Below are 23,007 nucleotides of genomic sequence, written 5' to 3' on the forward strand. Positions count from 1 at the left end.
GTCCCTAATATGCGGTGCTTCACATACTTAGGAATAGCTGGAGAGCGGTTTGCAAGATGGTATTATTCAAGAATCAACTGTTATGCATGTAGTGTTACATTTAACTAAGACATGCCAGAGTTTGAAGAGAGGGCATTATAAATGCAGTAAGAATCTACGAACCTTCCATCTGTTTTACTGTATATACCTAAGACATGGTAGAGTGTGGAGCTATATCACTATAAATGCAGCATGAAGCTACGAACCTTCCATCTGAATTGCTGTATATACCCGATACATGGCGTAAAGTGAAGAGATGGTATTTTGGATGCAGCATGAAGGTACCAACCTTCTATCTGTATTGCTGTATATACCTAAGACATGGTAGAGTTTGAAGAGATGGCATTTTTGGTGCAGCTTGAGGCTACAAACCTTCCATTTGTATTGCTGTATATACCTAAGACATGGTAGAGTTTGAAGAGATGGCATTTTTGGTGCAGCTTGAGGCTACAAACCTTCCATTTGTATTGCTGTATATAGCTAAGACATGGTAGAGTTTGAAGAGATGGCATTTTTGGTGCAGCTTGAGACTACAAACCTTCCATTTGTATTGCTGTATATACCTAAGACATGGTAGAGTTTGAAGAGATGGCATTTTTGGTGCAGCTTGAGACTACAAACCTTCCATGTGTATTGCTGTATATACCTAAGACATGGTAGAGTTTGAAGAGATGGCATTTTTGGTGCAGCTTGAGGCTACAAACCTTCCATGTGTATTGCTGTATATACCTAAGACATGGTAGAGTTTGAAGAGATGGCATTTTTGGTGCAGCTTGAGGCTACAAACCTTCCATGTGTATTGCTGTATATACCTAAGACATGGTAGAGTTTGAAGAGATGGCATTTTTGGTGCAGCTTGAGGCTACAAACCTTCCATTTGTATTGCTGTATATACCTAAGACATGGTAGAGTTTGAAGAGATGGCATTTTTGGTGCAGCTTGAGACTACAAACCTTCCATTTGTATTGCTATATATACCTAAGACATGGTAGAGTTTGAAGAGGTGGCATTTTTTGGTGCAGCTTGAGGCTACAAACCTTCCATTTGTATTGCTATATATACCTAAGACATGGTAGAGTTTGAAGAGGTGGCATTTTTGGTGCAGCTTGAGGCTACAAACCTTCCATTTGTATTGCTATATATACCTAAGACATGGCGGAGTTTGTAGAAATGGCATTTTTAATGCAGTAGGTAGCTCGGTATGACCCATCTATTAGTGTTACTGCATATATTACAAATGCGATAGAATACAGGTTGTTTGTTACGATGTTCGTTATGTTCTGCGGTAAATTTTTGGTATATTTTATGAAATTCTTTATTAGTTTTGATTGTCATAACTATAAGTAAGGGGACGTAAATTGTTGTTATATAGTATGAAATTCTTTTAATTTTGATTTCTAGTAATTGTATATATTTGGGAGTCTAAGCAATTCGACATGTCCAGACATATAACATGTTAAGGTAGATCTAAACAAATAAAAGATAGATATATAATTGAATAACGGTATGTGTAAATTGGAAATCTCTTGTCTGAAGATGTCTAACGCTATATCCCTTTAATAATACATTACCTGCAATTACGCATAAGGACCTTTGAACAGAAATATCTAACTGAGATATCAAACACATTTTACTAGTAGCATTCTAGTTACATGACTTTAATCAAACACATTTTTACAATTAGCACACTAGTAACATGACTTTTAATCAATAAATAGGGATTAGATTGTGTCATCAAAGATTTATTTAGACACCATTTTTTTTTTGTATTACGGGCAGTTTTATGGCAGTTAATTTGCTTACTTGCCAAATCCTGTTTTAGGGTCCGAGACGAACCAGTTTTTATGTTCATTTTTCATTGGTCAGTTGAATTTGTAATAAGATTTTTAATTGGATAATTTCGAAGAAATCAACCGTGTCCAAATCCTTTATAAGCACATGTTATTGGGAGCTGACAAGTTTTTTATTCTTTTTATAGGTAAGTCAAATTTTGTACTCTGTATTTTTTGTCAACTTTGTACAATCTGGATTGGTAACTTTTAAATTTTAACAGAGATCTTATCTTAATGCTAGGCACATGTGTACGGGAATTGTTTGTTTTATATCTATCCAGCTATTCAGACAACTACTTAGTATTTTTTGTTCACGTGTAAGATTTGTACTTCTATAGTTTAGTTTTATACATATGCATTTCGCTATTCAGAAAACTTCAAAGTATTTTTGTTTATGAGTAAGATTTAGTAGATTCTTTTTACTGTTGATTTATTACAGAAATTATGTTTTATAATGATATCTGAACTAGTTATTATTCCCATAAAGAAAAGAAACGTATTAAGTACTTTAATTATCGATCAGTTAAAGCGTACTTTCACTGAGAACTTATTTAATTTGCGTTTTTCGTCCATTGGAATAATATTCTAGGCATTGAGTACTCTTCGTAGGAAAACAAATTTAGATGTGTATTAAAAAAACTAAAGCAAACTGAAAAATATAACTTTTAGGCATTCCAAAGCTTATAAGAAAAAATAGAATACATGGTATTTATGTTGCATGAATGTTGATTTAATGTAAGAAACCAGAAAGGTAGGATTTTTGTTTGTGTATATTAAAACTATTTGTTGATAAACTTAACGTATGATTTTCTGGTTCATTAAAGAGTAAATCTCGAGACTTGGTGAATTATTTATAATTTTCTAATGTTTATTGAGCATTGATTTAATGTATGTTTGATGTTATGTATGTGATTTATATGAATGTTTGTACAAAAAAAAAAACTCTGGCTTCGTAGAAAAATAAATGTTATTGGGAGCTGACAAGATTTGTATTCTTTTTATAGATCTAATATCCCCGCAGCCTTAGCCATGAGGCGGAGAAAGAAAAGAAAGAAACTCTTGTAGCAAGGAGCCTATATCTATATCCAACGGCCATGGGTACTATATAGTACAGGCTAAAAGAGTAACAATCCTTTCAGAAATACCAACAACGTAATTTGATGCGTAACACATATAAAGAATACAACTTCATTTAGTGCGTAACACATATAAGTAACAACAACCAAATTCGATGCGTAACACATAGAGAAACAAGTTGAACGTATTTCAATGCGTAAAAGGTATAAAGAATAACATCGTAATTTAGTGCGTAACAGATGCATATTGGTTCCTGCCATGTCACATTTTGTAAAAAATGTAAGTCAAGATTTTGTGGTGATGGGCATTGCCCGTTTCAAAGTCATGTAGCAGCAACACTTAAATAAGGACGAGTGTGGGTTATTTGTTTCAAGGTTTTACAAACAATGGCATAACCTTACCATAAATTGTCTGTACACATAATAAGTCTGTACTGTAGACAACGTTACCAAAACATTTTAATTGCCTAGGCAACTAAAGTATAGCGATGAGATGATATAAAAATCATAATCATACGTGCTCCCTGCAGCTGAATGTCAGAAAATATAAGGTGTTTATGGTCGTAACAAGTAATTGGTGCAATTTCGTGTTATTACCTCTAACAGTAAGTACTTTGAGGACCATCTGAATTTATACTGAAAGCCGCAAATTAGATCTAGAGTGGCAAACAAGATGGCTTATTTACCAGCTATATTTCTGGACGATAAGAAATCTTAATGACATTCAGAAATATCAAGCCAGTATGAGCCAGATACCGAGACAATTGGATTGTTTTATACGCAATGCATTGAACATACCAATTTGAACAGTAAGAAGCTACCGACAACAATAAAGGAAAGGTCGAGCGAGAGTTGTTTGAACAGACTGAATCATGAGATTCTGTTATTATTGTGCTTGGTTGCGTTCTATGCTTCCAAAGGATATTCTTATAGATTTGGTTTATTTTAATGTTCTTAAGACATTTATCCTTGGCATTCAATAACATTTCCAAAAGAGAAAAAAACTAATCGCGTTGTCTGGTAAGACGTCATTGTTCACAATCTGTTTTGTATATGCAAGGTCGAGTGCAGTTTATGGCACATGGCACAATATTCATGTACATGTAGTAAAATGTTACACTTTGAAGAAGTTCGAGTGCGTTAGAATTAGATGATACTATTAGCTACAGAACTGTGCGTGTAGATCTTCATATACTTAAGCCAAGCTCGGTGGAGCTTGGTATTGGAGAGATGGTGTTGTTGCCGCAGTAAGGTGAACTGTTATATGAAGTGCTGCGAGATCGAGTGAACTTTGCATGCGATTTTATTATTCTTGCAGTAAGAATCTATGTAAGTTTGCCCGTTGTGCTGTTATGGCGCAGTTTTGAGAGATGTTGTGCTGTATTAAACTAGAAACATACCTTCAATATGTATTACTCCATATACTTCATATATAAGACAGATTACGACGTTTCATAGTCTTTGGCCATTGCTATTTCGCAACATTTGCTAATGCATTTATTCTCGAGAGGAAGCATTGCCCTCATGAAGATAAACTTGCAAACTTCAAATAAGATCGAATGTATTTTATATTCTAGAGACTTGTGAGAAATGTAATAACACCTTTTTCCTTTGTATTTTTGAGATTACTTAGAAAGCAAAAATGTAGCGCTGAAATAAGTTAAACACTGTAATCATACGTTATTCTTAAAAGCTTCCTGTGGTTTGGTCGTGATAAGTAATTGGTGCAATTTGTGGTACATTTGTAATATTACCTAATAAAAAGTACCTACAGGGCCATTTGAGTCTGTCTTGAAAGCATCTAAACAAATTTACTGTAGCAATCAAGGTGGCTTGTTAACCACGCGGAAAACTAGTATATAAATTCATTGCTGTAATCATACGAAACGAGTATCATTGCGAAAGGTTGGGATTTGACGGTGAGAATTTGTTCAAGTGGAAAACTTCAAACTTATTTTTCTTTCATTCTGAAATGTGACTTCAGTGTTTTCTGGTCCTTTGGGATCATTGTGCCCATGCATTATCTGTGTAAAAGAATTTCGCTTAAGCCGTTGCTGGGAGGGGGTGGGGGGGCGTGAGGGGTGTTGCACTTTATTTTACTTTTTATGAAGATAGTCAAACCAATTCTTCTATCATCTTGCTTATTTGCATTCTATGCTTCCAAAGGATAATTTTATATTTTAGTGACATATATATTTATTAGAGGCAGCTGATAAAAGCATCAAGTAATACTGACCAAAAAACCTGCATATGAAACTCATCATCATCATTATCATCATCATGAGTTTTGATGTGTTCTTGTAGCTGATATATCAGTTATATCATGAAGAAAAAAACAACATCCCTGTCCTCGAAACAACCATTTAAACACTCGCGACGTAACGAGCTACTGAATTACGTGAAATTCATTCTTACTATCTATACAAATGTATATCGACCAACAAATAGATATTTGGGAATCCAGTGACCCTTCAATGGTCACTTACCAATATGACCAGTACCTCTAGACACTTAAAATAATACTCCCTTAAACTTGGACTTACACTAAAACCCTATTTGCACTGTTTATAGTTCGTAAATTGATTACTGAACATCGTTTGTTAGCTTTGTCCTACTCAAGGTATTGCAGTAAAAAAGTAATCTATCTATGTTATCTGCAAAATAGGATAACACAGTCATGCATTGAATAGCCCTCAGCTTGTTTTCATGCATTCATTTCCCCATACCTAGGCATACAATAAAGTTTTAGAGGATGTGTTCATTTTTCCCAAACACTTAACGCAGGATCTTTTTCTTCCGACTCAAATTACTATTTCAGAAAATGAGCCTTTCATTATTTATTGCAGATTGTGAACTTCAGTGCACTTAGCTACATCTATATCTAAAATAGTACCTTCTTGAAGTCTGTATTTTAAATTCCAGTGCCTACCTTAAAAGCATTTTAAAATTACATTTCATTCATTTTTGTTAATTGATACATGCTTATTAAATCATTGTTGATTAAGCATCCTTACTGTATCTGTACAAAATTCTTTAATTTCATATTTTTCTCGTGCAAAGTGTACCTAACTGCAAACATAGAAACATTAAATAACACAGCGTTTTTTGTTTTTTTTGTGGTAACTCTTTAATTAACTGCATACGTTTACAAGATGCGAATGATTGCTAGCTGTACGTTTACAAGATGCCAATGATTGCTAGCTGTACGTTTACAAGATGCCAATGATTGCTAGCTGAATGTCGTAAACGCTATCTCATTGTTCAATTATTTATTCTTTACTTTCAGGATGTGCAAATAACAAAAGAACACCAACGTGTCCAGCCACGATCCACGTCAATATCGTCACGTGGAAGTATATCAACAGTGTCACGTGGCAGTATAAAGAGCGATCCTTTTGCAGGCTACGAGGACACAAGTAGTATAAGTGCACGGAGTGACACGAGCGTAGATAGCTATGTTTTTGATCCTTCTTTTGGTAGGATTTTATCTTTATTTTACTTGGAAAAAAGTACTGTAAAGTTTTATTGGATAATCAATTTCATATTATTACCAACAGTACTGACGTTAGAAGAAACAGTCATTATATTCAAAAATTCTAAACATGAATATTTTTAAGTCAATTTAACATGTTATATTACGGTGATATGGTCAGAAACCTTTCCATTTAGCAATAAGCGAAACAATGAATCAGTTCAGTAATTTAAAAGTGTTTATTTTGTACTTTGGTCATTAAAAGAATAAAACTTCTATGCTTTACCAAATACACAAAAGACACTGGATACAGAATGACTAAAGAAGAATCTTCTTATATATGTATTTATGCGATATGCATAATAAATGCATTTCTGTTACTGCCGTATTAGGATTAATTTTATTCTGATATACAGAGACTCGGTCATCGGGGTAGAATATCGATTGTTTGTTAAAGTCGTTACATCGTTAACGTTTTCAACTTCCAAACGATAACGTAAGTGACGATAACGTTATTAAAAAACTTCACGCAGCGTTGTCAAACGGAGAACCTTAGAACGGAGCCTGTACTGTATTCTTTTCATGACATAACTGGATGGTGTTTGGTCTTGTTGCGTTACTTTGAGGAACGACTACTTTTGACAAAAATAAGTCAAGAATGATTTTAACAAATAAACGTTTAATTGAAAAAATACATGGATGTTTTGAAGAAATGTTTTCTCATCTGTGTGTGTGTTAGTGGGTAGGGGTGGGGGGGGGGGGGGGGGGGGGGGGTGGAGGTCACTCTTCAAGTATCAAAGTATCAAAACAAAAACCACCATTCTGTATGGTATTTTAATGAATAATTATTCTGAACGTATGTCAAAATATTTCCATAAAAGTTGCAAAAATGACGAATGAGTCGTTTTTAAAGCTTTTGGGTGTGAACCCACTGTTCACATGGAAAACGTGACAATTTTGAAGGAACTCATGTTTTATTCATTATGCCTATGTAGATTGTTTTAGTCACTGATGCTTTACTTCAGAGTGTAATTTTATTTTTTATATATGGCACAGGTGCTATACGACCCGACTTATATCCGAGGAAAGACGCTGTGCTACAACAATCCTCCGTAGACAGAAGTTTTGGACGTCTTCATATACGTCTTAAATATGACTTCAGAACATCAGACCTTGTAGTCCATTTGATCGAAGGTATATATACATGTTTCCTAGATGACTAATTTTCATTGTAAATGATACGCAGGTATTTGGGAAATAGCTAGTTCTTAACCCTTATCATGCTGAACACGACTGATTCTGCCTTTGCGACCAATGTAGATCATGACCAGCCTGCACATTCGTGCAGTCTGATCAAGATCTGCACTGTTCGCCATTCAGTCAGTATATTTTTGGTAAGCACCCCTTTTAACAGTTAATGGTACTGTCCAAATTGAAAGATATAAAAGTTCATCATATAAATTTAGCTGGGTAATGGTTCACATCATTCATATGTCTATCATACTCTATATAAATGGTGCAATTCGTCTATACAAGACGGCTTAACAGGTCTTTTTTTACATGTTTCCCATGTAAGCTGCACTTGTCTATACATGCTGTAAAATTGCACTTGTACGAAACTGCATATTGAACAATGTCAATGTGATGTACGGTTACTATAATTGAACAATTGTGCGTCTCACTGTCAGCGTAATGTAATAGAAGCTCTAGCATTTAGAGACGTTCTGTTCGCATAACTAAGACACATGCTAGGTTTAATTATGATTTATTTTAAGATAAAGAGGGAAGAAAACATTAATCGGTAATTGTATGGCTTTTGATCATCTCTTTATGTCAGCTCAAAGTCTCATCAGAAGCTGCAAAACAATTTTCTTGACTGAAATCTGCGTTTCTTCTATACATGCTATAAATCAAATGAAATTCGTATAGCAGATAGAGCACACCATATATCCTTAAGCGTTGTATGAGTTAAAGAAGATAGCCTACAAATTTTATACTTCATTATGTTAATTTATATATCGCAGCGCAAATTTATATAATTGCAGCGCAAGATCTCCCGCCATCAGAGAAAATGGATCCAGACGGCGGCTTCAGTGATCCCTACATCAAAGTTAGCATAGAACCGATAGTAGATGAAAGGACCCGCCAATCCTCCGTAAAACGCAAAACTGCTAACCCCTTCTATAATGAGTATTTTAAATTCCCGGCAACTTATGACGTCATCAAAGAATCTTCACTGGTATTTCTAGCATACGACTACGACAAGTTTTCCCGCCATAAGTTGATAGGTGAAGTCCGGATAGATCTGTTAAAGGTAGAGACAAGTAACAGTGTGGAGATGTGGTGTGATATACACAAACAAACACAGGTAATACACAAATATACAGATTATCGTAACTATTAAGGTAGTTCTGCACGTTCTGTTCAATTGTTTCTACAATGTATTATTTTATTAATTTTTCAAAACACCAAACCTCCCTCTCAATCCTCGTCATGATGTTCTGAAGTTACAAGTCAGTGTTCATAAATGTTATCCCAGTTAAAGAATCCCTTACATTTGTAAGGGTAACAGAAAGCATGGCATGTAAAACACAAAAATGCGCGTGTAAATTTATATATAAAGCCAAGCCTAATGAACCATATATGCATGTTCTCAATGCCTTTGCAGAAGACAGACCATCAAGAAAAACACCACCAAATGCTCAAAACAAACCGCCAAAAAACAGATATCAAATAGATTACTACATAATCTAAAGATCAATTCTCAGTTACGATAGTGAAAATTAGCAAAATATTTTACTCCGTTCATGGTAAAGATAGCCTTGCTGAAGAAGTTTAATGGTAATACACTCATTACGGTTATTGTAATTCTCAACATTACTACACTCCCTAGCAAATCGTGTGCTTAATCCATTAAAACCATCTCACTTATCATAATCGCTTGTACATGTATTGATAATATAATTACGTATACAGAGATGTGAATCCAAAACAGATGATGTGGTATAATCCGAATGGTAAGTTTTGTTTAACCAGAGTTCTCGGACATCAATAGTACCCTCCATATCAGCAAGCAAAATACAACAACCAGGTTCTCTATTATTATTCAGAATATCATCAGGTTGTGAAGTATTGATAAGTGCAGGAATAACGTCTGCATGTGTATCGAAAGAAAGACTATGTCAAAATATTAGTGATGGGCCGACAATCGGCGACAATCGAATAATCGTCGGCGTTGCATTCATGAGCGCGATCGCCGACTTCACTTTTCCCAGACCGATTAATTACTTGTCACCCTAACGGATAATTTAATTGTTTCTGACCTTTTTCTTTCTGGTATTTACGGTTCTTTGGGGCAATTACGCCAAGGGAAACTACTCTACGTAAAAATGGCTTCCTCCAAAGTGTCAAAAGAAATTGATGTTATCTGTGATCACCCAGATTTTGGAAGATATATGGCTTTTACAAAATTAAGCCAGAAAACCATCAGCCTAAACTCTTGACATTAGTATGGCAGTATGCATAGCATAACGTAAGACTTACGCAAGTATATTTGCGAAAGTATTTTAAATTCTTGATTTTGTGGGATTGAAATCATTCCAGTCGTTAACTAAGAATTAATAAATCGGTAATACTTTTTTTGCTCCAAATAATTTTAATTTAATAACATAATATCACTGGATAAGTCCCTGGTGAAATTAAGACAGTACCTGATTTGAAGGTTACTATCTTCACAAATATTTTACTTTTATGCTGTTAACTTACTCAGATTTATGAAGGGATACAATAGAAATAGGATATTTGATGTCTGTGAGGTTCATTTCTTAAGTAATGACATAAAACATACAGTGTGAGGTGATCTTATAGATATGCAACTAGAGTAACCGATTATCCGATTATATCCGATTAATCGAATCGGTTGGCTTGTCCGATTATGCCGATTAATCGGTTGGCAAATCTAACCGATTTGCCCATCACTACAAAATATAAAATCGCTATTCGTTTCTTTTTTCAAGATCTACACACTCTTTTTTATAGCATTGCGCCCAGATCCCCTATCAATAATCAGAAATTTCTACCTAGATGTAAGGTGTAAAAGAATTTTATTCTAAGTTACTTAGTCTGCTGAAACTTTAAATAAATGTTGAACCCGTATTTTTGTTTTCATGGAAGGACCCTCGATACTTAAGGAAAAGTAACCGAAGATGAATAAAACTGGAAGTACATCTAACATTATAATTAGAGCGTTCAAAGGGTCTGCTTAAAAAGCTAGTTACAAGAACCGCAGTCATCGCATAAAACCAAGTTTTAAATATTTGTCCTTGACCCCAGTGGTAAAAAAATTCGGCCCTAAGCTATTCCTCCGTAAAACGTGCTAGTTTGTTTAGAATATGTCATCATAAACTACGCCCTCACTCCAACATCCCTCCCCACGCGCTCACAGGACAGTATGCCTTAATCATGTCATAAAAGATCTAGAGAAATGGGTGGGAACGGAAACCAATTAGGTAACATGAAATACCGAAATAAATAATAATTAAAAGCAGAGACTGCAAAACTTATATGTATTTGATAAGGCGGAAGTATGCATAGGCAAAATATCTATTATATAATGTAGGTACAGATCTATAGCCTGAATATTGGTAAACAGCAAAATATAAATAATTCAGCTAATATCAGCACTGCATGAATACATGTTAATGGGTAAAGACAGGTTTCTATTCTAGTGGGAGGATTTACGTATATCATTCTATCCTAGTTTGCAGCTGTACTTATTATGAAACCTTCTATTCTGTCAGAGTTATCTAATTTGGTGTTGAATTACTGGTAATAAAGCTTTCAATGGCACTGTGTAGAGCAATAAAGTCCTAACATTATTGATTTCACATCTGATCACAATATAAATCATTTTCGTGCGAGAGGAATCATTACGGGGCATTAACCTCTTGCCTAAAACATCTTTATATATGTAGCAGCAATATATAAATTTAACAAATAAATACATTTTAGTACTGCAATTTGCTGTGTTCGCATAGTAATTGGCACAGTAATAAAACAATCATCAGTGAACTCTGTCCTGTTATAAAACAGAGCAAGCTAAGGCAATAAATGTTGGCTGTCTGTCTTATAAATGAATAATATAAGCAACAATGAATCCTACCTCTAAATTAATTGTACAAACCAAGCAAAACAAAAATACAAAGATATATGCTGTCTCTGTCCGTTTTGTAAAATTATGAACAGAGCAAAGCAAAAATGCTTTCTTGCCTCCTTATACAATTATGAGCAATAATGGCTCTGTCTTAATGTACGAACAAAGAGTGCTGCGAAAGAGGTAAATCTTTGCTCTCTGTCCTCTCTATATGAACAAGAACAGAGGAACACCATGAAAGATCTGCAATCTTTGTAACAGAATTATAGGCAGACAACAAACTTCCGGCTCGTTGCCAAAGATTTTTTTGCTTTTAGTATCTGTGACCTTGACCCTATCACATCTAAGTATAAAAAGTGAAAGCCTGCACTGTGATTAGAACAACTATCTGTCCGTTGCCCACTGTGTAGTAAGCAAGTCTGCAAGATAGATTAAGCTCCGCCTATGATATCATATTTCATTATTGTTTCTGTATGTAAGAGATATACATATTTCTATATAGAGAGTGTGAGTTTATACTTTGGATGCAACACACATATAAATATATAAACCATCCTTCGGGTCTTGTTCTGTTTGTGTGCCAATAAGCCATCTCAATAGATCAATACATATATATTACAATGACGATATATATTACAATGGCGACGAGGATCGGATTATTTTAAAACTGAAGATTAAGTGATTTTGTGACAATGGAAAATTTAGCTGCGTTTCCCAAATTTGATGTTTACGCTGACGAAAATTCCCTAGGTGTTTGGTAAAGACAAATATGTAGATAAATTAGGGAATTTATTTGTTGGGCTAGGTATAAATACAAGAAAAATGAAAAAGGCACTGTTACTGCACTATGCTGAAGATGATGTATATGACATATATGATATGTTACATCTGCTTGGAGAGAGTGAAAATTACGATGAAACAAAAGCTGGACTTACGAACTACTTCAAACCTAGAAAAAAACACTCAGTTTGAAATTTTCGAATTCAGGATTATTAAACAGTTGCACGGTGAAACGACTGACCAATATGTGACTAGATTGCGACAAAAAGCTAAAAACTGTGAATTTTCGGACATTGAGTCAGAAATTAAAAGCCAAATCATACAGGGTGTTATTTCGCAAAAAATGAGAATGCGATGTTTGCAAGATTCAGAAAAATCACTTAATGACTTACTTACAATGATGAGAACAATGGAAATTTCGAAGACTCAAGCAACAAGTATGTTAAAAGGACACTAGCAGTCAGCAGGTAGTGCGTGTAAAAAGCAATCCACATTTTAGTCGGAAATCAAAGGGATTCGTACCACAACGTTCGCAACAACGTTCTAGTTCATACCAAGGTTTACCGCAAGCAGGCTCGTCGTCGGGAAGGCGAATCAGTCCTCAACAAACCAGCAAGAAATGTCGTAACTGAGGAGGAAAATACCCACATATATCACGTTGCCCTTCGCTTGGAACAGAATGTAATTATTGCCATAAGAAGAACCATTATATATCGGTTTGTAGAAAACGTAAGAAGCAGGTGACATTGATCGAGATGAACAACCGGATTTAGAAGTTTTTAACAGATGAATACGCGACGGATTGCAATTCGGATGAATGTGATGTGCTATTTGGATTTATGTCAGATGGGAATAAAGTGCCAAAGAAAAGGATAAAATTAAATGGCGTAGATGTGAATGTTTTGACTGATAGCGGGTCATCAATCAATATTGTTAGTGAAATTGTCCTTGAGAAAATGAAAAAAATACCCGAAATCAAGAAAACGACCACGAAAGCGTTCGCATTTGGACAGAAGTCTCCACTGCCATTCCAAGGTAAATGTTCTTTGCTTGTTGAGTCTGACTCGAAATTCGTGACCAGGGATTTCCATACCGTTACGGGTAATAAAGAATCATTGATTTATTATGAGCTGTCAGCAGAGCTTGGGATTTTACCGCAGATACAATCTGTTCAAACCAAAGACGAGTATGAAGGACTTACTGAGGAATACTCGCAAGTTTTCACTGGGTTAGGATGTCTGAAAAACAGAAAAGTTAAGTTTCACATTGATGAAAGTGTTGTGCCAGTAGCTCAGCCTCCTAGGAGAGTGCCATTTCATGTGCGTGAGCAAGTTGAGCAGGAACTTAAAAGTTTGGAGGATATGGATGTTATTGAAAAAGTGGAAGGTGTACCAACACCACTGGTATCGAACCTGGCAGCTGCTCCAAAACCAAATTCACCGGGAGAAGTAAGAGTGTGCATAGATATGAGGAAAGCCAACACCGCAATCAAAACAGAGAAAAATGTTAGTACGACGGTGGATGATATAATCTTAACGTTGAACGGCGCAAAAGTGTTTCCGCGTCTCGATCTGTACAAAGCTTTCCATCAAATTGAACTGGATGAGTCATCACGTGTAATGACAACGTTTCAGACACGTGTTGGACTTTTTCGATATAAACGTTTAAATTTTGGAGTGTCAGCAGCACCGATTCTGTTCCAAAATGAGCTTCGCCAAGCACTTCAGGGTCTGCAGGCGTGTTAAACATTGCTGACGATATCGTATGCTACGGCAAAACGCGTGAAGAACATGATATCAATCTGCGAGCATTACTTCAACGTCTTCAAGAACGGAACCTGACATTGAACAAGAAAAAGTGTTCGTTCGGACGATCAAAAATCAAGTTTTATGGGTACGTGTTTTCGGAATCGGGAATTTCACCTGATCCTGACAAGGTAGATGAAGTAAAAAACAAGGACAGACCAAAATCTGTATCTGAAATCCGTTCATTTCTTGGTCTCACAAACTATTTGTCTAAGTTCATAGATGACTATTCAGTCCTAACTGAACCATTACGACGACTTACACATCAGGTTGTAAAATTCGAATGGAATGACGATCAGGAAAAATCGTTCACTTCACTAAAAGAGGCATTGACTAGTGACAAAGTCATGACGTATTTTGACCCGAGGAAAGAAACTGAACTCTAGGTAGACGGCAGCCCAGTATGCTGTTCAGGAATACTTATTCAGAAAGGAAAAATAGTGTCGTGTGGAAGCAAAGCTTACAATTCAGTACAAGCGCGCTATTCGCAAACAGAGAGAGAAGCTTTAAGTGCTGTTATCATGATTCAACATTTTCATTTGTACTTATTCGGCAAGCAATACAAATTGATAACGGATCACGCTGCACTTCAATCAATCTTCAACAACGTAAAGAATATACAGTCTCCAAGATTAGAACGTTGGCGTTTCAAGTTGTTAACATATGATTTCCAGACGATTTATAGACCAGGTAGTTTAATGATCTCAGATTATCTTTCCAGACATCCGCACGCGAGACACGCGACCAACACAGTAGCCGAACAATATATCAGTTTTATCACTGAAAACACTTTGCCAGATGCATTGAAGCTATCAGACGTAGCAAAAGCTACTAAATCAGACTGACTGTGTATTAAGTTGTGTCAAGAATGCAATAGAAACAAATGACTGGAAAAATCAGAAATGCCAATCCGATGAAAGTTTTCGTTTATACGAAAATTTAAACAAGAATCAAGAACTTGCAGTTGCATATACCGATGAAGGATATGTGTTGTTACGGGGTACACAGCTTTGTATACCGGAAATTTTGCAAAAACAAACAGTGTTACTTTCGCACGAGGGTCACCAAGGCCAATCAAAGTGCAAAGGATTACTTCGGGAATATTGTTGGTTCCCGCATATGGATAAAATGGTTAAAGAAGCATGCAAATCATGCATTGTGTGCCAAATTGCATCACCAGGATGTACTCCAGATCCGATCAAATCAACACCTCTGCCACGAGATGTGTTTTCTGAAGTCAGTTGTGACTTCTGTGGACCATTCCCGGACGGGTACCTGTTATTAGTAGTAATATGCCATTATAGTCGTTTTCCAATAGTTGAGAGAGTCAGGTCAACATCCACAGAAACTGTCATACCGCGTTTGGAATGAATATTTTCGATATTTGGATATCCAGACGTATTGAAAACGGACAATGGACGTCCATTTCAGAGTCGTTCTTTCAGAGAATATGCTGATAAGTCGGGATTCAAGCATAAACGAATTACTCCATTGCACCCATAAGGTAATGCAATAGTCGAGCGATTCATGGCACCATTGCAAAATCCAGTCAAAACCGCAATAGCATCAGGTCAAGATTATAAGAGGGCGCTGAATAGATATCTAATGAATTTTCGCAATTCGCCACAATCTTCAACACAAAAAAACTCCTAGTAAATTAATGTACAATCGGAAAGTAAAAACGAAATTACCATCAATGACATTTGAAAAGCAAAACACATATGTTTGCGACAGGGACAGTCTGTCAAAATCGAAAAACAAAATTTATGCGGACAAAAACAGAAGAGCACAGCCAAGTGCATTGCAAATTGGAGACCGTGTGTTACTAAAACGGGACCAACGTAACAAATTTGAGACAGTGTTTGACCCTACACCTGGCATTGTCATTGCTAAGAAAGGTTCAATGCTAACAATCAGGCACAGAGGAAAGGAAATTACACAAGACGTGTCAAAGTTCAGGGTAGTTCAAGGTGGTCATGAGCCGGCGCAGACGAAACCTGGAGATACTGCATTTGCACCACGTCAAAGGTCGCAAAGGAAACGACGACCACCTAGACGTTTTGTCAGTGAATAATTGGATTAATCAGTGACATAATTTCACATGTTTCAGTGCACAGGATTAGTCACCTAAGTTTTGCGTGGGCCATAATAATGCCCTATTTGCTACCATAGCAGTGTAGTCATTTTCTATTCGCTTGCTGGATTTATTATTCTTTGGACAAATGATCAGTGTGTGAAAATATTATGTTACTCTTGGGAATTATTACTTGTTTATTTCACAATTACATTATAATTAGTTCTTAACTTAATTTATAATTTTGATAAAAATAACAGTTGATTGAACGTTTTAGGGTTTTGAGATAAAACACGAAACTGTTAGATAACGACGGAACATTCCGAGGACTTTCCCAGGATATTTCAATTTACAGTGACATTTTAAAAGTACTTAGCTAAAGCAGATGCTCTATAAAGTGATTATGTTGATAACAAGGGTTAATGAACTTTGCTGAAAAAAGAGGAGATATTATGATAATAGACTTGCTAACTAGCTTATTTCATTAGAACAGAATTTTCATGTTTTGAGTATATATTTGAACTTTGATTATTTTAAACAATTTATGTATTCTGATTATTAATGAGTTCTAATCTAAAGGTAAAGGAGGATGTAGTAAGCAAGTCTACAAGATAGATTAAGCTCCGCCTATGATATCATATTTCATTATTGTTTCTGTATGTAAGAGATATACATATTTCTATATAGAGAGTGTGAGTTTATACTTTGGATGCAACACACATATTAAATATATAAACCATCCTTCGGGTCTTGTTCTGTTTGTGTGTCAATAAGCCATCTCAATAGATCAATACATATATATTACAATGACGATATATATTACACACTACAATACAATAGACCACCTCTTTAGGGAGAGCATCACTAGGGGCGTTGAATTCAACTTGTGAGGAAGCCATCCAGCTGGCTTACGGAAGGTCGGTGGTCCTACACAGGTGCCCGCCCGTAATGAATGGAGGATTATTTTGGGTCTTCCTCCACTATCAAAGCTGGAAAGTCACAAAATGACCTATAATTGTGTCAGTGCGACGTTAAACCTAACAAAAACAAAGAAACTCTTCAGGGGGATATGGAAGTACTCGAACATAGTCTTATGATACATGTATGTCATAGAAAAGAATAAAACAGTAATGTTTTCTACGTTTGAACACTACCAAGTTATCGTCTGTGAGATGGTATGATCACAAGCTTAGGGATAACTCTGTTATTGAACATAATCTCAAAAGGTAGAAAGGACTTATACGACTGTGTATGATAACGGTGTATGAATTGGTAAAATGGTAGGGGTCACAAATAAATTTGTAAATTGAAATATGCAGTATAGCAATTTGCGTTATGGGGGATATTACCTTCCATAAAGCCGCAGGTATAGCAATAGCTCTTGTGACATTCGTCAGACCGAAGGGTATTTGTGACAAACAAAGATAGAGCAATGCAATAAAGGCTCATCTGATGTTAACAAACAGCAACAAAGGCGGATATTTGTATACAAATAAGAACAAAACTATCTCCAAAGTCTTTTTGTACGAAAGATTAGAACACAGCAATGGATCCTGATACTAACCCCAGTGCAAGTGAGAAGAGAGCAAAGTAACAAAGGCTAAGTCCTTTTAGAACTAATTAAATGAAAACTAAGCAAAGGAATACATGATTGCCCTTCCCTTTTCTCAGACAAGTGTACAGTCCAAGATAACATACGATAGCCCTCCGTCCACTGAGGAGAAACAGGAATAGAACAGAGTAAAGCAATAACTCAGAGTAAGGCCTGTCCTTGGAAAAAGCAGTAATAAACCATTGGAAACTAGCTGTATGTCCTTTTCGTACAAGGACAGAGAAAAGAAATAAATGCAAGCTCTTTGCACATACAAGAGAATAGCAATGAAGTAAATGCTGACTGTCTCATTTCGTATCTACAGGAACAATGTCATGAAAGCCATATATATAGGTAAATCTGTCCGGTGTATACAGAAATATTGCTACGAATGCCTCTTCTCAATTTTCTTTGCAAAACAAAAGACGAAACAATGAAAGCAGGCCTGTGTATACAGGAATAACACAATGTATACCTGCTCTCAAACTTCTTTGTACAATCAAGAACAACACAGTAAATGCTTAGTCCCGATGGTAAATCAGTAACAGAATTAAGGATGGCCATTAGTAGCCTTTGCACAAACAAGAACAACTTACTTAACTCCGTTCCATGTAAAAAATCAAAGCCTTGAGATGTCTGGTGGTTGCGGGTTTTGCTAGAGTTATTTTCATTTTAAATGCCAATCTATAAATATACATGTATTAGAAACAAATACTAATGTGCCTCATATCTAAGATAAACTCTGTCTGACCTTACATGAACATGGAAGTCAGTGATGTAACCATGGACTGGAATACCTAATCATTGACAGATCTTATATAATCTAAATGGCTAGTGTGAATGGATAGATGATGAATAAGAACTGCTTGATCATTGATAATTCATCCGCATTGTTCATAAATGTGACTACTTTGTGTAGCACATGAACAAATTCCTTTGGATGTGATTTGGAATCAAATAAAGATGCTACATGATTGTCAGAAATACACTTAACTTTGGTAGCGGGATAAACCCGCAACCAATAATAATGCAGTGCAGACTATTTCTTTTGCCTTTATATTTACTTGGGCTGATCAAAGCAATAAGCCATTTCTCTCTGTCTTCTGCACAGGAAGGCAATCGATCCTTATCCTTTTTGATTGACAGGCAAACAGCAGGACTTTCTTTTCTCCATTGTAGCGACTGCTGCAGTAAAATCTAATCCTGTTTTATCTGGTATTACAATCTAGTGCCTAAAAGTGGGACTTCCTTTCCTTCCATTGATAGTGGGATAATTGTAAGCAAGTCCATCTTTGTAACATAAAGCTACGACAAGTTTTTGTCAATGACAACATTAAAGTTAGTCAATATACATTAATCTTTAATATGAATGCAGAAAAAGAAAATATTCTTTACTTTACACAGCAAGAGAGTGCTGAGCTGGGAGAAATTCTTCTATCACTGAGTTACTTGCCAACAGCTGAGAGATTAACTGTAGTTGTGATGAAAGCCAAAGATCTAAGAGTGCCAGTTACAACGCCATCTTCAGGTGAATTTGTCAATGCATGCACATATATTAAAATACATTAAGGTGTCTTTGGATATCTATTCAAGCATAATTTAATGTTTAACAGTTTTAAATGCATGCAAGTTTAATATATATTTAAGCAAAGTTAAGCTTTTTAACATTTCAAGCAGACACAGGTGGTAAGTTAAATATAAAGATTAAAATGTCTTATTTTATACATAATACATGCGTTCTTTACAAATTCTGTTATTTCAAATTCAAAGTGGTATTCATGTTTTATATTTGTTTCCTTTATTTCATGCAGCTGCATGTTATGCTGTGCATTGAATGCAGACTGAGTTTTAAAAGTGGCATTAAGCAAGGCTGCGTTTTGTCACCTCTTCTTTTTAAACGAGGTTAGTTTGTTTGAAATGCTGGTAAAATGTTTTGATTTCAAAATTACAGATCCTTATGTGAGAATTACACTTGTTGTGGATGGTAAGAAAGTAAAACGGAAGAAAACAAGTGTGATGAAAGGAACATACAACCCTGTTTGGAATGAAGCCCTCTCCTTCAATATACCTGCTGAACTATTGCCAAAGGTCATGTTAGAATGTCATGTGGTTGATAATGACCTGATTGGTCATGGAGAATTTGTTGGCTGTTGTGTAATTGGGTCAAGGCGAGCAGGGAATGAGGGCAAACATTGGAATGACATGATCCAAAACCAACGTAAATCTATGGCCATGTGGCATCCCTTACACAGATAGACAGTGCCATTTTGGACCTTTATGTATATAGTGCCTAGCAGGGTGGTCTTATTTTAGTGTTGTCTGGCAACACAGAACACAAGGCTAAACAGTTAAATAATTATATTTATCAAAAATAAAGAGACAGAAATAATGTATATTTTATATTTGTATACTACTATAACCAATCTATTTGCAGAGTGCTTGGTAATTTTTTGTTTGTGTTTTATAAGAAAAATCAGAATATCCGAAATGGGTTTGCTATGATAAAAGTTTCAGTAATTTGAAACTACGAGCCTAGAAATCTTGATTTCAAAAATTCCTCTAAACATCCGACATAAAATGCTTTTATTCTGTACTGACTAGTGTAATACAAATTGAATGCTCTTTTACTTGAAAATGGTATGTTCTGCCATGCAATTAGCATATTCAAAATTACCTTGAAAAATGCAGATGATTTCATATTTGTGTTGAAGGGAATTTCTAATGACTTGAAATAGGGCATAGTTCTATATAAAAAATTCCAATGAATATAAACATATTACATCAGATTCTAGTGTCACTTTCATACAGATGACTATAAAGGACTTGCATATTTACCACACAACCAGTGGAAATTTAACAATTCAGCCTGAATTGCAACTGTTTTAAATTCATTCATGTTCTTATTGTGTTCATTTGGAGGATTGGAAAAGTGTTTTAATATGAAAATACCTGTTGAGGTACAACAGACAGTCTGGAGTATTTAAACCTTATAAAAGCATTATCTGACAGTTTGGAGTACATATGACAGAGCATAGTTATCAACATTGGATTTGAAGCATGTGAGCTACGTTGGAGTACACAAACCCTTGACATAAGCCAATGTTCCGTACATGTAAGGCAGTAAGCAGTGTCAGAATCTGTATGAGACATTGGAGAATGTAGCTATGCTCACTAGACCATGCCTGTATACAAAAGGATGTTATAACAGTACCAATGTGCAATGTTGTATTCAACTCGAGTGGACTTTGCCTGACCTTTATACCTTAAGGCCTATATACCGAGAGCAAAATCCACTTGAGCCGATTGTATCATTACAGATCAACATACTATTTTAATGACCCTTATTATATACCTCTACCTATTTCTAGTGTATTATCAACCAAAGTTGACTGTAATTTAAGACAAATGAAACATACAACGTGTTTAAAACAGTCACTGTTTTGATGCTATCAATAGATTATTTTGACATCATGTTGAAGTCACAACTTAAGTAAGAAACCCCACCAATGAATATTTTTTCCATATTAGATGGGAGTTGAATACAGTGATTTTGCTGATTGTTTTTGTAAAATAAGGCTGTATTTTAGATAGAAAATTCATAAGTATATAATAAAATGATATGTCGTGCCAAATTTAAGCATATATGTCACATTTCAGCATTTACTGGATAAGAAATTGTCATCATACATAAGGCCAGAGTTTTTTTATCTTTCGTTTTACGGGAGATTTTTGAAAAATGAGCGGGGGGAGGAGGGAATAAAAATAAAAATAAAAAGCTTGAAAGTCAGCATCTCGGAAAAAAATAAAAATAAAATAGAATTTTTTAAGATTTTTTTTTATTTTGATGAACTTTTGTTTCAAGTTTTGTTTACTTGTGTTTGTGTCCAGTATTTAATATTGTGATGTATTGTTATGTTTTAAGACTATAAAAGCCATTTATACAGGATGAACATTGAATAAAAGTTTCATGCATACTTGTGAATAAACTGCTTCAGGCACTGTAACTCACACTGGCAAGTCTTTAAAATTCAGAAAGCTTGTTTTACTTAATTTAAGTGGAAGACAAAAATTATTTTATCTGTTACAACAGCCACAGAAAATTTCAGTGACAGCAAGTAGAGACTAAACATGTCTGGTATAAAGTGGCTTAGTAGTATAGTAGTTTTGGTGGTTTGGTTTGCTTGCATATTCTGCTGTGTAACCTCTGCTTTTTATACATAATATTTACTTATTGTATCTTTCACCAATATCATCTTTAACGAGCTAACTTTACAGTTTATGCCAGCTCATAATATATTGGATTTTATCAGCAAAATAAAGTATTTAATAACTTTGAATAACAGTCACAGTGCAGAGGGCAAGATTTTTTTTTCAGTGATGAAAAACGAAAGATAATCTAGCAAAAAGTAATCTGAAAATTTACCTCATTTAACTCATTTGCACCTTTTTATAATACACTTAGTTCAAGTACTGAAGTTGCTTCTGTAATTTGCACCTTTTTATACTACACTAAGTTCAAGTACTGAAGTTGCATCACTTTTTGTCAAAATATTGTCTCCAATAAAAAGTATTCTTTATTATTCTTTATACACTTATGAATTCTATTGAAGTTACAAAAGAAATGGACCATCTGTCTGAGATTTTGCCAACACTACCAGCTGCTTTATGCCAGACAGTCCCAAGCCTGTGTAAAGTGTGAGGGGTCACCATTGAAATAAAAATGTAAAAAAATCTGCTGTTACAAACATTTATTTGTTCTGCAAACAACTAATTAATGTTTTGAATAAAATTTAATGTCAAAGCACCTTTGATATTGTATAACCTTTCTATGGCAAACTTGTAAGTTGAATCTATTGAAAACAAAATGTGAGTAAGACAATCTTTAGACAATTTAATACTTTTAATATTGTCACTTTTATGAAATGAGTATTATGTACAATAGTATTATTTTCCGAAAAATATATATTTTGAAAAGTGTCTAAAAATTTTTGGACACAATCATCGTCCATCCACCCGTGTAGAAAGAGAGAGAAAAAAACGTTAAAGATTATCGGTAATTATTCAGTGATAAACTAAGTAATGTTGACCTTGTTTTCATGATCAATTTACACCCCCTCTAAGAGCTAAAAGAAGTGTGTCAGTATCTTGACATCTGAAGCGGAGATCAAAGCGGTATTTTTGCTCGA

At 35.1% G+C, this 23,007-nt stretch overlaps 1 protein-coding gene across 2 annotated transcripts in view; it reads left to right on the forward strand.

Annotated features, from left to right (window-relative positions):
- Nucleotides 1–21,052, forward strand: part of LOC128556220 (synaptotagmin-6-like) — a 133,908-nt gene extending 112,856 nt beyond the window's left edge. The window contains exons 2-6 of one of the 2 annotated variants that reach the window (XM_053540511.1): nt 6,234–6,423; nt 7,476–7,613; nt 8,465–8,787; nt 19,226–19,349; nt 19,773–21,052. In XM_053540511.1, coding sequence (XP_053396486.1) covers nt 6,234–6,423; nt 7,476–7,613; nt 8,465–8,787; nt 19,226–19,349; nt 19,773–20,077 — 1,080 coding nt within the window. In that variant the 3' untranslated portion in view covers nt 20,078–21,052. The remainder of the gene's footprint in view (nt 1–6,233; nt 6,424–7,475; nt 7,614–8,464; nt 8,788–19,225; nt 19,350–19,772) is intronic. The other variant, XM_053540510.1, reaches the window with a different exon arrangement.
- The last annotated feature ends 1,955 nt before the right edge of the window (nt 21,053–23,007 follow it).

Source organism: Mercenaria mercenaria, chromosome 4, assembly GCF_021730395.1.
Source record: "Mercenaria mercenaria strain notata chromosome 4, MADL_Memer_1, whole genome shotgun sequence".
Classification (NCBI taxonomy): Eukaryota; Metazoa; Mollusca; class Bivalvia; order Venerida; family Veneridae; genus Mercenaria; species Mercenaria mercenaria.